The sequence below is a fragment of the Saccopteryx bilineata genome, chromosome 5 (genome assembly GCF_036850765.1).
Source record: "Saccopteryx bilineata isolate mSacBil1 chromosome 5, mSacBil1_pri_phased_curated, whole genome shotgun sequence".
Taxonomy (NCBI): Eukaryota; Metazoa; Chordata; class Mammalia; order Chiroptera; family Emballonuridae; genus Saccopteryx; species Saccopteryx bilineata.
Genome location: NC_089494.1, coordinates 52581813 through 52599752, shown reverse-complemented (window position 1 = coordinate 52599752; position 17940 = coordinate 52581813). Strand labels below are relative to the sequence as shown.

General features: G+C 39.0%; 1 protein-coding gene and 1 long non-coding RNA gene across 3 annotated transcripts in view; one reads left to right on the top strand and one right to left on the bottom strand.

Moving 5' to 3' along the window:
* Positions 1–1922: 1922 nt before the first annotated feature.
* On the bottom strand, positions 1923–3619 carry LOC136337690 (uncharacterized). Its single transcript, XR_010731873.1, has 2 exons — positions 2265–3619; positions 1923–2215 (listed from the first exon to the last, which is right to left on the bottom strand). It is a non-coding gene; the product is annotated as an uncharacterized lncRNA (long non-coding RNA).
* An 8699-nt stretch (positions 3620–12318) lies between these two features.
* Positions 12319–17940, top strand: part of NUP35 (nucleoporin 35) — a 46868-nt gene continuing 41246 nt past the window's right edge. For both annotated transcript variants that reach the window (XR_010731871.1, XM_066279303.1), the window contains exons 1-2: positions 12319–12512; positions 15960–16130. Coding sequence is in view for 1 of the 2 variants with exons in the window: in XM_066279303.1 (XP_066135400.1) it covers positions 12326–12512; positions 15960–16130 (358 nt within the window). In the remaining variant the exon portion in view is untranslated. The remainder of the gene's footprint in view (positions 12513–15959; positions 16131–17940) is intronic.

Genomic DNA, 17940 nt, shown 5'->3' with positions numbered 1-17940 from the left:
GTTCCTCAGACCATTGGAGGACTGCCACATACAGTGCTCCTCTCACTGACCACCAATGAAAGAGGAGCCCCTTCTGGAAGTGCGGAGGGGGCCGGAAACATGGCCTCAGGGCCACATGCAGCCCGCCAGCCATAGTTTGGGGACACCTGCTGTAGAGGAAAAGATGTTTAAACTTAAAATCTATGTTAGAGCATAGAAACATTAAATAAGTTGAATAAGACTTTTGGTACTTTTCTATCCCAGCAACTGTGTCCATGAAAGAAAAAAATATTGAAATGCTACTTGATGTACCATTTTAGAGGGAGATAAATTTCTTTATAAATAATTTAAGATTAAAAACCAATACCTTAAACCTTCCAAAAGAGGTATACACAATATTTATATAGTGGTTACAATGGTTACAATAGTCATAAACTTTATATGTCCTTTTATGGAAATGTACCCACTTTTCATTTTGATTTTAAATTTAACTATATTTCCTGCATTTATTTTTTACGGTTTTGTGTAGATTTTCTCTCTTATATACTGTGAGCTTATGGTTCTTTAATTAGGTGATCTAGTCTCTTACATTGTGGGCTTTTTATATTGGGTCCCTAGCATTCTGTTTTGTGGTCCCTTGGCATACATTTTGATCTTGGATCTGTAGAAAAATATTTTATACTGAAAGTTTATTTAGGTGCGATTTGTTCAATGATCTGTTTTTTAGTTCAGTATTCTACTAGAGGACATATTTTTAAGGAATAAGGGTTATGGTTTTGTAAGAAATGAAAAAAAACATTGTTAGAAACCCTAACATTATTTACAATTTTATCTCTGGCCACAGGCTTTGAGTAGTTTCTTTTTAAAAAAATTAAGTCTCCATACTCACAAGGCTGAACTCTACATTATAAATATGCTTAAAGATATTCTTTGACTTATTCAAAATAAAAATTAATATATTAGGATTAATTTAATAGCTTTCAAGTAACCTTTCATGACTTAGAAAATAATGTTGCCATTTAGATTTTATTAAGAAAGTCAGATCTTGCCTGACCAGGTGGTGGCACAGTGGATAGAACATAGAACTGGGATGTGGCAGACCCAAGTTCAAGACCCCGAGGTTGCCAGCTTGAGCCCAAGGTTGCTGGCTCAAGCAAGGGGTCACTCGCTCTGCTGTAGCCCCTGGTCAAGGAACATATGAGAAAGCAATCAATGAACAACTAAGGAGCCACAACGAAGAATTAATGCTTCTCATCTCTCTCCCTTCCTGTCTGTCTGTCCCTACCTGTCCCTCTCTGACTCTGTCTCTGCCACAAAAAAATAAATAAAAATTAAAAAAAGAAAGTCAGATCTTCTTAAATTCATATTACATAGAGCTAGTATATTCCTATATGTAAGTTGGAAAGTGCACATTGAGCACATCTGTGCATTTGAGAAAGCAGGTTTTCTTATACTGTCAGGAGCAAAAAATAGAAGTGATAAATGCAAATTATATCTTGAGACTGCTTATAGCTTGACAAAATGTCATCACAAGCAGAACTATAATATGAGCTTTGCTTCTGTTGGGCAGCAATATAAATGTAGTCAACCTACAGTGAGTTGTCTGAAGCCACCAAGGCAAACGGATACTCTTAAATATCAGTGTGATGTATAATGTCTCTGTAGTCTTGCTAAGGGTTTGCTGGGTGAACCATTTCCATTCACATGAAAACATTTATTTAAATACATTTTCTTTTGCTAAGTGTTGTTTAGTTCTTAGCCATTAAATATTGAGACATGAAGCCTTGAAGAGAACTTGTTCATAATGACTAGTATATTACTTATTGTCTGCATTTTGTATGCCTAGTTGTTGCCCATAGTGATCTGGTTATGGTGCAAACTCTTATCTTCTGTATCATCTACAGAAGTGCTTTGAGCATCTATTTCATTTTAGCTTAAATGAGAGCAGTTTGCTGTATCTTAAATAGATCAATAAATGTAATTCAGTCTTTTAAATTAGGAGCACTATGTAAGGCAATGATGGGTCATATGTGTATATATATATATATTATGTTTGTTGTGTTTCCCATGCATATAAATCACTCTGTCATACTTGGTTATTTATAAAAAGGAATTTTATCATTATGATTCTTTATCTCACATATTATAAATAAGAAATCTATACCAAAAATAAGTCTGTCTTGAGGGAGAGGAGAAAGTATTTCAAGTTTCTACCTCTAATTTAAAATAAATATTCCTAAAAAAATAAAATTATAATAAAAAATAAATAAAATAAATATTCCTACCAGTTTTTAAAATTTATTTATTGAATTTTAGTGAGAGAGAGAGAGACAGACAGACAGAGACAGGGACATCAACCTGTTCCTGCCTGTGCCCTCACCAGGGATCCAACCAGCAACCTCTGAGCTTGAGGATGAGGCTCCAACCAACTGAGCCATCTGGCCAGGGCCCTACCAGTTTTTAAAGGAAAGAGGAAATAAAAATATCATTTGTTTTTAAACACTGAAAAGAAATATAGAGCTTTCCAAGCAGCATGAGAAAGATAAGCAGAAAACGGGTACTGGAATATATGCTAAAATTCTATTTATTTGAGGTTAATGTTTTTAAAATGTTTTGCTAACTTTATGCTTTAATATAGGTTTGTGGTGACATATAGTTTGAATTGAAAACCAAGAAATATTTCAATTTTTGGGGAACTGAAGAAATCTTTATTCTTAGATTTTTTTGGACAAAATTTAGCTCATTATATTAACTCAAAGATTGCAGAGGAAATAGAGTATAGTACTTAAAATTGTTATTGCAGTTTTACTTTGGCATCACTTCTTCCCTACTGAACTTTGACAGAAATGTATGAATATAGCACATTCATATAGTATGAACATGTACTGTGTAACCTAGGGAACATACTTTCATTCTGATTGATAATGTCAGCGGTGAAGGGGAAATGTCCTGAACTTGTCACATGATTACTATCAACTCAAGTGGTTCAATTGTATATAGCAAGTCCCCCTCAAAGGTAATTTCTCCAAAGATTCTTGGATGTAGCAAATAAAAATCAAATGATTGTCTTACCTTACCCAATGAGTTAATGGATCGTTATCTTTACAATCAAAGCCACAATACATTTTATTTTTCTTATGTTCATGAGTTTTTTTTTATTTTGATCAATCCCTCAACCTCCTAACCCCCAAACCCCCCAACCCCTGACAGCTGTCAGCCTGCTCTGTATCTATGAGTCTGTCTGTGTTTTGCTTTTTAGTTCATTTTGTTCATTAGAGTCCACAAATGAGTGAAGTCATATAGTACTTGTCTTTCTCTAACTGGCTTATTTCACTTAGCATGATGATTTCCAGGTCCATCCATATTGTAGCAAAGCATGCGTTAATAGTTACACATGGAATACTACTTAGCCACAATGAATTTTAAAATAACAGAAATGTAGCACAATGAATTCATTTGGTCAAAGGATCCTGAACATATTTAGTCACCCTGTAGTTATAGTTAACAAATTTATGGTTGTTTCCAGTGATATATTTTTAAAATAACTCATAAACGTTTCTATTTCATGTGAAGCTTGACCAGTTTTGTATCCATATTTATAATGTATCCTTTATTGTTTCTAGATATTGGTATACTTTAATAAAATAATACATTTACTATTTCCCCTGTTAATATTTTTATTTTGAGGGGTTATGTGTTTTAAAGGACTTAACACTTATTTGCTGTCAAATTCTGGGTTCAAAATCTGTTCACAGGACACAAAATTATATATTTTTGAAGATTATACATTCTATGAAGATTTGTTTGCTACAGCCATTTTAAGAGATGAAGAGTACTAAAGATTTTTATAATTGGCATTAACATGGATAAATTGACCTTGAAAATTCAATAGAACATCTTAGTATCTTAAGTCTAGAGAAGATGCTGAATTCCTTTCAGATTACATTTCTGAATATTCTAACCATGACAGCATTGAGATTATGTGGACATTGTTCAGCACCTAGCTCCCACATACATCTTTACTTCTCTGACCTGCTCACGCTGGCAGCTTCCTCCTTCGCCCTCCCTGTTGTTTTCTTTGTTTTGTTTTTGTATTTTTCTGAAGTTGGAAACGGGAGGCAGTCAGACAGACTCTTGCATGTGCCTGACCTGGATCCACCTGGCATGCCCACCAGGGGGCGATGCTCTGTCCATCTGGGGTGTTGCTCTGTTACAACCAGAGCCATTCTAGCACCTGAGGCAGAGGCCACAGAGCCATCCTCAGTGCCTGGGCCAACTTTGCTCCAATGGAGCCTTGGCTGCGAGAGGGGAAGAGAGAGACAGAGAGGAAGGAGAGGGGGAGGGGTGGAGAAGCAGATGGGCGCCTCTCCTGTGTGCCCTGGCCGGGAATCGACCCCAGGACTCCTGCACGCCAGGCTGATGCTCTACCACTGAGCCAACCGACCAGGGCCTCCTGTTTTAACCAAAGTGGCCTCTTGGCTGTGCATTCCTTGGAAACACATCATCAACACACTTCATTGCCTGCTGTTCCCTTTACCTGTGATAGTTTCTTTCAGAAATATCAGATCTTTGTTCAAATATTACCTTCTTAGTAAAGCCTTCCTTGACCACCTTATTTAAAATTGTTCCCATCCCTAATACTTTTATCTACCTTTCTTGTTTTATTATTATCATTATTTTTTGTATTTTACTGAAGTGAGAAGCCGGGAGGTTGAGAGACAGGCTCCTGCATGCTCCCAACTGGGATCCACCAGGTATGCCCACTAGGTGGCGGTGCTCTGCCCATCTGGGGCTGTTGCTCTGTTGCAACTGGAGCCATTCTAGCATCTGAGGCAGAGGCCATGGAGCCATCCTTAGCATCTAGGTCAACTTTGCTCCAGTGGAGCCTTGGCAGCAGGAGGGGGAGAGATAGAAAGGAGGGGGGAAGGGTGGAGAAGCAGATGGGTGCTTCTCCTGTGTGTCCTGGCCGGAAATGGAACTTGGGACATCCACATGTGGGGCTGACGCTCTACCACTGAGCCAACCTGCCAGGGCCTATCATTCTTGTTTTTATATATGGCATAGCCATAATTTTCACCAAAACTCTATGTATTTTACTTACTTTGTTATTTTCCTCATCAAAACTTGGGCTTCCATGAAGGCAGATTTTTAGTCTGTTAATATTAGATGTAGCCCATAAAGACATTCAAAAGTTGCTTATTAGAAGGAAGGATGGAAGGAAAAATAATTGTTGCATGCCTATCCAAATTATATATATTTTGATGTTCCTTTTTCACTTTGAACAAATGATAAGAACCATTTTAATTGATTAAAAGATAATAGGTGGCCTGACTGGTGGTGGTGCAGTAAACAGAATGTCAACCCGGGACACTGAGGTTCAGGTTCGAAACCCCGAGGTTGCTGGCTTGAGCATGGGGTCAGTGGCTTGAGTGAGTGATCACTGACATGATCCCATGGTCACTGGCTTGAGCCCAAAGGTCATTGGCTTGAAGCCCAAGGTTGTTGGCTTGAGTAAGGGGTCACTGGCTTGGTTTAAGCCCGATCAAGACACATATGAGAAGCAATCAATGAACAACTAAAGTGCTGCAATTACTATTTGATGCTTCTCATCTCTCTCCTCTCTCGCTCTCTCCCTACATGTATTTTCCTTTCTCTGTCTCGCTAAAAAAAGAAAAATGATAACAGGTGAATTAGATAAACTGATGTTTTCTTTGATGTTTGGCTGCCCTCTGTCTGCCAGTTGTTTACTGTTAATGAAATGACTAGGAAAACAAAACTCCTAAGGTTCCAAATGCAATATATATATTTAATTTAGAAAGACAACTTTGTCATTATTATTTATAAAGGTCAGACAATGCAAATAACAATGGATTTGTACTTCTGGTCACCATCCGTATATGTTAAACACCACGAAGCTTCTTTGGAGATCGCTTATCCTTGAAGTCATGGTGTGCTTTATGTGATAGCACAGTCTAAGTGACTGACAGCCCTGATACACCAGCTGCCAAAGGCTGAGATGATGAGAATGTGAGTGATAAGATGTTCCCTCTCTCCTTGCTCTTTTTCTTTTTAAAAGATTTTACTTATTGATTTTTAGAGAAAGAGGAGAGTGAGAGAAAGGGAGTGGAGAAGAGCAGGAAGCATCAACTCATAGTAGTTGCTTCGTATATGTGCCTTAACCAGGCAAGCCCAGGGTTTTGAACCAGTGATCTCAGCATTCCAGGTTGAATGCTTTACCCACTGCATCACCACAGGTCAGGCTCCTTACTATTGTATTTCTGAAGGTGACAAACTCCATCCTTTTCCCTAAAGTCTTACTAAAAGTGGATATCTTGTTTCTTCACTTTAATTTTTAAAAAATTCTGTTTTAAAAATAGATCAAAATTGGGATTTTAAGATAAACAAGTAGAGTTATATTAATATACAAATACTGCATATAAACAAACATAAGTAGGGTGATGAGTACTCATTATGTATAGTAGATGAACAAGCAATTTGGTTGTGAACTTATCAAATATATTTAAAATTATTTTGAGATGTCACAAAAATCTGACTTTTTAAAAATTTGTTTTGAGTTTAAGAGAAAGTTGAATTTTATATATATATATATATATATATATATATATATATATGGCCCAGAGCTAATTTCTGGTTGGACTCTGTAGCCTTGGGTACTTCATCCAAGTATTTCAGGGCTCACTTTGAAGTATAATAGTCAGTCGACAATTCAGAAACCAAGAACCTTGAGTTAGTGGGCCTTGCTTCTTCCTTTTTCTTTATTTTCCAACCAGAGAAGTTCTGTTTTATGTATTAAGTACCGGCATAATACTTTGTTTAAAGAAAGGGTTCCCAATCTATGTTTTAAAATCAATGCTCTACAAAAATAGCACTTTGATGAAATCTATGTCAGAAGAGAAATGGGGAACAGGTGTTCTACTTAATATGACATTTTACTTAATACACTCAGGAAAGAAAGTAGGAAAGCAAGTACTGTAATTCAGATAATATTCATGTACAGAAGAATATGATGAACATGCAATATTTCTAGAGGTTGAAGTTTAACAAGAAATGTAAAAAAGTAAAATCATGCCATACAAATGTTTCTCATTCAAGATAATCTGTTAGGAAATTTTTCTTTTATAAAAATAGGATAAATAATTAGAACTACAAACAGGCATTCATTAAATGATTTAATTAATAAGCTCTTCTAATAGAATGTCAAAATTATAATTAAAAAAATCTGAAAACATGTAAAATTGCAATGAGTTAGATAATTACCTTTTACTTAATGTTTATTTATTTAGACCAGGGGTAGTCAACGTTTTTATACCTACCGCCCACTTTCGTATCTCTGTTAGTAGTAAAATTTTCTAACCGCCCACCGGTTCCACAGTAATGGTGATTTATAAAGTAGAGAAGTAACTTTACTTTATAAAATTTATAAAGCAGAGTTACAACAAGTTAAAGCATATAATAATTACTTACTAAGTACTTTATGTCGGATTTTCGCTAAGTTTGGCAGAATAAATCTTTATGAAACAACTTCCAACCTGGTAGGGACCAGGTTGACTACCACTGATTTAGACTGTCATTAATTCATTCATTTATTTGTTTTTTCAACACATATTTATTGAAAAGTGATAGAAATACAGAAAAGTTATGGTCCCTGTCCTCAAGAAAACCCAGATGGGACTATAAAGAAGACTTACAAAACAAGTACCTTATAGCAAAAAAATTGCAGAACTAATGTGTCATACATTCTGAAATGGATGATGATTGAGGGCTGGCAGGGCTGGGGCAAGTTTCACATCGGAAGAGAGCTGCTGCTTAGAGGAAGTACAGGACTTCATAAATGGATGAGAAACAAAGAGATGCTAGGCAAGGGGATTGCAGTGAGCAAGGGATACAATGTGGAAGATCTTTCTCAACAGGTAGAAGGTTTGCAAAGATCAATAATGGGAGAATTGATTGGAACAGAAGGTTAGGGTGAGAGGGTGAAGTGGCTTCATTTTTGAAGCCAAGATTTTCAACTATCTTAGGAGAAGGTAGGTGACAATGTGCAGTCTCTTCAGGAGTGCCTGTTGAAATCTCCAGAAGAGATCCTTCTGCCTTCCTGCCTTCATCCGTTTGAGCTGTTAAATAGAATACCACAGACTGGGTGACTGACAAGCAACAGAAATTTCTTCTCAGAGTTCTGGAGGCTGGAAAGTCCAAGATCAAGGCACCAGCAGATTTGGTGTCTGTTGAGAACCCGCTTTCTGGTTCATAGATGGCAGTCTTGTTACTGTGTCCTCACATGGCTGAGGAGTGGGTGGGTGTCAGGTAGCGGAGGACTCTCAGGGGCATTTTTTTTAAGGGGTCTCTTTTATAAGGGTACTAATCACATTCATGAGGGTCCTACCCTCATGACTTAATCAACCTCAAAATTCTCACCTCCAAATACCGTTATATTGATGTTTAGGATTTCAACATACACATTTGAGGGACATCAATATTCAGTCTATAGCACTGTCCACCCTGACAAGATTCTAATTTTTCCCTTTTCTTGTTATCCAAAAAAAAAGGTACATAGTTTATTCACAAGTTATATAAATGTTACACAACTGAAACTAATACAACATTGTATGTCAACTGCAATTAAAACTAAGTTAATAAAAGAAAAAAATGTATATAGTATAATGAGTGTTATTGGTTGGAATTTGCTGCACGTGTTAATCTTGTGGAGCTGAAGAAAAGGAGGCTGCTATAGGGAACAGGAAGTCCGAGAGGGTTTTTGGACAGCTGGATAATGTGTACAGAGAAGGGAATATTGGCTAGTGGTGTTTTAGATTTGGTGGGAGAGACTGACTGAACACAGGGAGATGTTAAGAATTAACCGCAACTGTCTACTAGGAATTAAGTAGAGAGAAAGAGGACTTGGTATCTGTATGTTTTATGGCAGGGAAGGTGGAAGGCTTAAAAAGCAAAGTGGACCAGGCACTATACTAAACATAACTACCTTTCAAAGTAGGCATTGTTTCTATTTTACGCAAAATCTACAGAGTTAATACCAATCTCAATTCAGGTCTGTTTGACCGTAAATTCTGCTCTAACTTACTGTGATTTAAATTTTTGGTTTCTAAGAGACTAATAGGAAAGGGGCAACTGGAAAGGAGCAGATTTAGGGGTTAGATGAATTTGTTTTTTGTTTTTTTACAGAGACAGAGAGAGAGAGAGTCAGAGAGAGGGATAGGGACAGACAGACAGGAACGGAGAGAGATGAGAAGCATCAATCATCAGTTTTTTGTTGCGACACCTTAGTTGTTCATTGATTGCTTTCTCATATGTGCCTTGACCATGGGGCTACAGCAGACTAAGTAACCCCTTGCTCAAGCCAAGACCTTGGGTCCAAGCTGGTGAGATTTGCTCAAACCAGATGAGCCTGTGCTCAAGCTGGCGACCTCGAGGTCTCGAACCTGGGTCCTCTGCATCCCAGTCCGACGCTCTATCCACTGCGCCACCGCTTGGTCAGCCTGAATTTGTTTTTGAAGTTTGATGTACTGGTAGGGTATTCAGCAAGCATTTGGAAAAATATCATTTGGCTTTAGAGAGAAGAGAGGCACACAATAATAGAAATAATAATAATTATTATTATTTTTACAGACACAGAGTCAGAGAGAGGGATAGACAGGGACAGACAGATAGGAACGGAGAGATGAGAAGCATCAACCATTAGTTTTTTGTTGTGCATTGCGACACCTTACTTGTTCATTGATTGCTTTCTCATATGTGCCTTGACCATGAGCCTTCAGCAGACCGAGTAACCCCTTGCTTGAGCCAGCGACCTTGGGTACAAGCTGGTGAGCTTTTGCTCAAACCAGATGAGCCCGCGCTCAAGCTAGCGACCTCGGAGTTTCGAGCCTGGGTCATCTGCATCCCAGTCAGACGCTCTATCCACTGTGCCACTACTTGGTCAAGCAATTGCCTGATTGGTGATGGTGCAGTGGAGACAGTATTGACCTGGGATGTTGAGGTTCCCAGGTTCAAATTCCTGAGGTCGCCAGCTTGTGCACGGTGTCACTGGTTTGAGTGTGAGATCATTCACATGATCCCATTGTTTCTAGCTTGAGCCCAAAGGTCACTGGCTTGAGTCCAGGATTGCTGGCTTGAGCAAGGGATCACTGCGTCAAATCACCATATGAGAAGCAATCAATGAACAACTAAAGTGACACAACTACAAGTTGATATGTCTCATCTCTCCTTGTTCCTGCCTCTCTCTTGCTCTCTCTTTCAAATAAATAAATTAAAATAATGTCATATAAATGTTTTCAAGTTGCTTCTTTCAGTATATCAATCCTGGAGATTTTTCTAGGTCAATACACACTCACATGCACATCAAATACCTCTTATTCTTTTCAACAGGAGCATAATGTTCTTTGGTTAGATCTCAATTTACATAGAAATTCCTTTACTTGTGAACCCTCTTGCTACCTTAATTCTACAAAAGGACTTGCTGGGTGTGGTGGGCTGAATATTAGCCCCCAAAGATATCCACTCTAATCTCTGGAACCTATATGAATGTTTCCTTATATAGCAAAAGCTAATTTACAGATGTGATTATGAATTTAGTCACCACCACTAGATAATAAAATGGTAAGGTTATGGTATCTTGGATTATTTCTAATGTCCTTGTAAAAGGAAGGAAGATTTTACTAAAGAAGAGACTACGTGATGACAGAAACAAAGAGAAGCAGAATCAGAAATGGAAGATGTTATTATGCAGCTGGCTTAGAAGGAGGACAGCCTCCAGAAATTAGAAAAGGCAAGGAAACAGATTCTCTCCTGGAACCTCCAGAAGAAACCAGTCTGTTAACACCTTGATGTTAGCCCCATAAAACTCATTTCAGATTTCTGGCGTCCAGAATTGTAAAAGTTAAATTTATGTTGGTTTAAGCTGTGAACTTTGAGGTAATTCAATATGACTTCATCTGAACTTGTTTACATCTGCCAAGACTATTTCCAAATAAGGTTACATTCATATGTACTGAAGGTTAGAATTTGCAACTACCTTTTTGGGGGATACAGTTCAACCCCTACACTTGTAAATAAAAAAGAGTCAATTATCCAAGTGGTTTTAAATTTTGACCATTTCATTCATTCATTCATTCATTCATTCATTTATATTAAGTGAGAGGCAGGAAGGCAGGGAGGCAGACTCTTTTTTCTTTTTTTTCATTTTTCTGAAGCTGGAAACAGGGAGAGACAGTCAGACAGACTCCCGCATGCGCCCGACCGGGATCCACCCGGCACATCCACCAGGGGCGGTGATGCTCTGCCCACCAGGGGGCGATGCTCTGCCCATCCTGGGCCTCGCCATGTTGCGACCAGAGCCACTCTAGCGCCTGAGGCAGAGGCCACAGAGCCATCCCCAGCGCCCGGGCCATCTTTGCTCCAATGGAGCCTTGGCTGCGGGAGGGGAAGAGAGAGACAGAGAGGAAAGCACGGCGGAGGGGTGGAGAAGCAAATGGGCGCCTCTCCTGTGTGCCCTGGCCGGGAATCGAACCCGGGTCCTCCGCACGCTAGGCCGACGCTCTACCGCTGAGCCAACCGACCAGGGCGAGGCAGACTCTTGAATGCGTCCTGACTGGGATCCGATTGGCTTCTACAGGGCAATGCTCTGCCCACTAGGACCACTTCCATTGCTCAGCAATCAAGCTATTTCAGCACCTGGGGAGGCCATGAAGCCATCCTTAGTGCAGTGCCTGAAGGCCAACTTGCTCAAACCATTTCGAGCCATGGCTGTGGGAAGCAGGGGCGGGGAGGGAGAGTGAGAAGCTGGAAGGGGAGCAGTGGAGAAGCAGATGGTTACTCACTTCTCCTGTGTCCCCTGACTGGGAATTGAACCCAGACTTCCACACACTGGATAATGCTACTGATGAGCCAACAGGCCAGGGCCAGAAGCTTTCCATTTAATGCTGGAATTATTATTATTATTATTATTGAGACAGAGACAAAGAGAGAGACAGGCACAGAGATGATAGAAAATATGGTTGAGACTGGAGCTTCACGCACTTAGCCCAGAAAACGACTTTGGGAAGCAGCACGAACTGTTTGCAAGCCAACTTTTCTAGGTGTTACTTGGAAAAGCTGACAAGAGATGATAGAGCACTGGGTGAACTCACGGTATCCGTGACACCGTGGATAATAAAACCTGTACTATGAAATTCAAGCACCAAAAAAGCAGGAGGCACACAGCGTGAAGCAAACGGATTCTGAGGACCTAACCCCGACTCCCGTTGCTCACCTTCCCATTACCATCTCTCTGGGAGACGCCGAACCGGCGCCAAGACGATTGCCCCATCCCAAAATGGCGGCTCGGGCGCCGAGAGCTTCAGTGCGGCGCATATCCGGAAGTTACGCTCTCCCATACGGCGGCGCGTCCCTACCCGTGGGGCGAGTTTCCGCCATTTTTGAAAATCGGAGTTCTCGGGAGCTGAGTGTAGTTGCCGCCGCAATGGCAGCGTTTGCGGTGGAACCCCAGGCGCCCACGTTGGGTGAGTGAAAAACTGCTTTTCCGCGCTGGCACTGCGGTACACGCCACAGGCCTGTACGCGGGCAAAACTGAAAGGCAGTAGCCGTCAGGCTCTCGTCTCCTAGGTCCCGTCGCGAAGGGGTAGCCCCCGGATCGCCCCCCAGGTCCTAGTCAGCCCCACGCTCGGGGCATCGCTACCGACGCTGCCAGGGCGGCTCCGGGAAGCCGCGGGTCCTGTGGGGAGCGGTCAGGAAACGGCCGTGGAACGCTGAGTGCGTGGTTCTGTGCCCCTAACGCCAGCCCGCCAGGCCTGCCCACACCTGAGACCCCAGCGCCTCGGGCGGGATCCGGAAAGGGACCCCTGTGGGCAGGGCTCCACCGGCGCGCACGTGTGGTCCCGGGGTGTGGTCACCGGCCGGCGCGCTTCTGTCACCTGCGCTTCTGGTTCCTGTTTGATTCCTTCCCGCCCAGGCCTTTGCCAGAGGGGTCTGTCATTAATGGATGGAAGCGTGAATCGTGCGACATTTAATTAAATCAGATGATGGGAGCCATCAAGATATTGGGCTTAATGGGGAGTCAGGAGTTCGCACGACATTCCCCGCCTTAATCTTGGGAAACTGACCAAGTATTATTGTAGGTCTTTTCCTTAAGTCAGTCACGTAATGAATTTTTAAAAATGCATTCTCGCTGCTGAAATGTGTTGTTGAAAAAAAGTCTAAAAAGTTAACACCGTGTCGATTTGCTGCTTTTTGTCTGCTGAGTTTTGGGACCTGTGAGAACTGTCGAAAAATTTAAAAGTAAACCGTGTACTATAGGGATATATTTGAACAACAGGTTATAACTTTCTGCGTTTGGAAAATAGAGTAAACTTGATATGTATCTGTAAGATGAAGGTTTTTAAATTTTTTTTTAAAAAAAGTATAGATTGAAGGGCATGCTTTAGTTTACATGTTTTGTACAAAATAAAATTTTTTTGTATGAAAATAGAGTAATGTTAGCTGTTTTAGTATGTCATTAAAAACTAAATGCATAATGTCCGTGCCATACTCTGCTACATTTAAATTTATGTTGGTATTTATGTTTTGTGTTATTTTAGAGATCAGAAAACTATTCATTTGCAGTTCCACAGTTTTCTACACCCCAAAATTTTGGAGTTCGTATTTCTTGGGGTTACAAATGTGAATAAACTCTTCCTTGTTTATTGCCAATCAGAAATCTGACATTAGCTGATATTAAATGTTCAAATCCACATATTGCAAATATCCTAGTTGAGGAGTAAACATTTCCCAGCACCTAATGGTATATTAAAAGTAAGCATTACTTCAACAAACAAGCACTAGCTGAATAAGAAGACACTAATTTTAGAAATACAGACTGAAATAGAATGAAGACTTGCATTGGTAGCGTTAGCTCTCGCTTTAAGTGAAATTTAGCCTGACCTAAATTAGTGACAGTCTGATAGAATTCTTTTGTGCCCTCACTCCAGTGCTTTCTGCTATATTACAGTATCCAGATGTATCTTAATTCTTTTAAAAACTTAATGCTTATTATTGCCGTGTGAAATGCCGGGGGATGGGAGAGTGAAAAGTGGTGGGCAGTACCTAAAACTTTGTATTTATCTTAGTTTTTTAAAAAAAAAAATTATTCATTTTTATTATTAGAGAGAGAAGAGAGGGTGGGAGGGAGAGATAGAATAGAGGAGGAGCAGGAAGCATCAACTCCTATATGTGCCTTGACCAGGCAAGTCCGGGGTTTTGAACTGGTGACCTCAGGGTTCCAGGTCGATGCTTTATCCACTGAGCCACCACAGGTCAGGCGACTTTGTATTTATTACTGTGGTTTTTAATATCTGTTCAGAAAATGCTTGTGGTTTGTCTTTAGTGTTCTTTGGAAATATGTAATACTATCGTAGTAAGGTAGTAACTAACACTTTAAAATAATTACAACGTAATTGTAGTTCTTCCTGCCATATTTCATTATTTGTTTTCTCTTTTCCCTGAATTACTTTACCTTTTTCCTCTTTTATACACTTGCATTATTAATATCTAGGTCTACTGTAACAAGATCTAAGAGGAAGCATAAATGACTGACAGCATTTGGATAGCATGAGACAAATTTGTAAGGCTGTTTAAAAGTTAAGTAATAGTTAATAAAGGTCATATAAATAACAGAACATTTAATGAATCACATTTAGGCTTGTCACATAGTTGAAAATTAAAATATTCATGAGCAGAAATTGCAAATTCTTTATTTATACATTTGTCACTCAGTTTTGTCTATTATAAGATACTGTACTAATAACTAGTCTTTACTGAACATTTACTATATTGGGCACTGGGTCAAGTGCTCTAGTTGCTATAATTCTAATCAAAGTTCTGTGAGTGGGTGATATGATGCCCATTTAGTTGAGAGACTTGAGCCGAGGTGTCTGACTTCAGAGCCCATGTTTTTCTTACTGTGCTATTTTGCTTTGAAGTTAGACAAAATTATAGCTTCCTTATTTCCATAATGGAAATAATAAACTTACCAAATATTTTAAATATGTTTCTTGGTTGGGATGCTAATCATTATTGTAAATTTCATATGTGTTCTCCTGTGCATGATTACACTTTTATTACAAAAATGATTTACAGCCCTGGCCGGTTTGCTCAGTGGTACAGTGTTGGCCCAGCATGTGGAAGTCCCAGGTTCCATTCCCGGTCAGCACACACAGGAGAAGCGACCATCTGCTTCTCAACCCCCCAGCCCCCATCTCTTTTTCTGTCTCTCTCTCTCCTCCTTTCTCACAGCCATGGGTTGAATGGTTCTAGCAAAGTTGGCCCTGGGCGCTGAAGGTGGCTCCGTGGCCTTGCCTCAGGTGCTAAAATACAGTTGCAGAGCAATGGAGCAGCGGCCCAGGTGGGAAGAGCATCTCCTGGTAGAGGGGTTGCCGGGTGGATTCCAGTTGGGTTGTGTGGCACATGTGGGAGTCTGTCTCTGCTTTCTGCCTTTCTGCTTGTCAATAATAAAGATTTGCAGTTTTTGTGTGTGAAGAAGAAAAAAAAATGCAACATATAGCAAGTTAAACTCATTATGTTTGATTTGTTAAGACTTTGTGTTAATAATTTGTTATCCTGTCCTTGTCTTTGCTTGTTGCATAACAGCTAACCCAGAAATGGAAAGCTTTTCTGTGTGTATTAGGGATTTTTTTATATTATAAACAAATTCTTAAATTTAAAAATAAGTGTTGGTTCTTAAAACTGTGAAATGTTAACAAAAATAGTTGACAATGATTAGTATTATTAGTACAAAATACTCATTTTTAGAAATAAGTTTTACTGGTTTTTAAATATTAAGTTTAACTATGGTTCTATACTATTTAACAGTATTGATTAAATTTTCAAAATTATGCTAGATATTTGTATTTTTTTGTTAGATATTATAACATTAAAATCCTTATTTTATTTTATTTTATTTCTGATTCATTTAGGATCTGAACCAATGATGCTGGGTTCACCCACGTCTCCAAAAGCAGGTGTTAATGCTCAGTTTTTGCCTGGATTTTTAATGGGGGATTTGCCAGCTCCAGTGACTCCACAACCTCGGTCAATTAGTGGCCCTTCAGTAGGAGTAATGGAAATGAGATCACCTTTACTTGCAGGTACGTAAAGTGCCTAAAATAGTTTTATAGTAATGTCAGTATATATAGTAGGATTCCAAAAAGAATAATGGTGAAGCGTTCACTCTTGTCATCCTATTTATTAATTTATGTTTTTTATATAAGACTCTTTGAATCGAGGTGTAAACAGTATAAGCTACAGTAGTAGTCTCTACCCATATCCTCAGAGGATAAGTCCCAAGACCCCATTGTGCCTGAAATCACTGATAGTATCAAACCCCCTATATACTATGTTTTTTTTGTGGACATATACCTAGGATAAAGTTTATAAGTTAGGCAGATTAGTAAGACACTACTAATAACATAATAAACATAACATAACAAGACATTACTAATAACATAACAATAACATAATAAACTAGAACAATTACAACATATACTGTAATACAGTTACGTGAATGTGGTTTCTCTCAAAATATCTTATTGTACTATATGTACAGCTTGGATGTACACTGGACAAAGAAATGATTCAAGTGCTAGCTCGTGCTATTCAGAATGCAATTTAAAACTTAAGAATTGCTTATTTTTAGAATTTCTCATTTAGTATTTTTAGACAGCAGGTAACTGAAGTCACAGGTATCAAAACCTTTGATCAGGTGGGGGGATTACTGTATTATATAGTTAAATTAAAAAATTTAAAACATTAAAAAATATGCATACTACCTTTCAATCTATCTAAGATGCTATTGATGATAAAACTGACTGTTATTTTAAGTACCACTGAAAAAGCAAAACACTAAATTTCATACAATGCCAAGATCCTTTTTTTGATCAGTTAATCCGTTTTAGATATGTTAAAATGTGTGTATGTCAGGGGGAGAGTATATGGTCATTTACCTTCAATTTAATTCATCTTAAATGTAATAATAGCAAGTATTTAGTCAAAAGATGTATAATTTGAAAATTTGTAAATATGGATTCTATTTCTAGTCAGTTAATAAGGTTCTCACTTGTAGTATGTTTAGTGAAAGAACTTCTCAGAGTATTGAAAAGTTTTTTACACAAGCTATTGAATCATGAGCACAAAATTTTGCTACTGAAGTACAACATGTACGTTTTACAGGATATCTTTAGCAAAGAAATATTTTAAAAGATAACTGAAGTTTTGACCATGAGGAATGAAAATTAACTGCAAAAATGGTTGCATTCCAAGTGTGAGCTAATATTTTTTTGGTAGATGTTTAAAGGTAAATTCTTCTTGCTTTAATTGTCTTTAAGCTATTATTTGGTTCAAAGTGGTTTTATAACCTGACCAGGCAGTGGCGCAGTGGATGGAGCATCGGACAGGGATGCAGAGAACCCAGGTTAGAAACCTCAAGGTCACCAGCTTGAGCTCATCGGGCTTGAGCACGGGTTCACCAGCTTGAGCATGGGGTTGCTGGCTTGAGCGTGGGATGATAGACATGACCCCATGGTTGTTGGCTTGAGCCCAAAGGTCGCTGGCTTGAAGCCCAAGGTTGCTGGCTTGAGCAAGGGGTCACTCCCTCTGCTGTAGCCCTCCCCCCCATCAAGGCACATATGAGAAAGCAATCAATGAACTACTAAGCTGCTGCAACAAAGAACTGATGCTTCTCATCTTCTCATCTCTCTCCCTTCCTGTCTGTCTGTCCCTCTGTCTCTCTCTGCCTCTGTCATAAAAATAAAGTGGTTTTATATATATAACACATATATATCATATATAGACACACATATATGGTATATATGTATTATGTATTATATATATGTAATTGAATGGAGTATTATACATTATATTTGAAGTAATTCACTTAAAAACGTTATTTTGGACAGATTT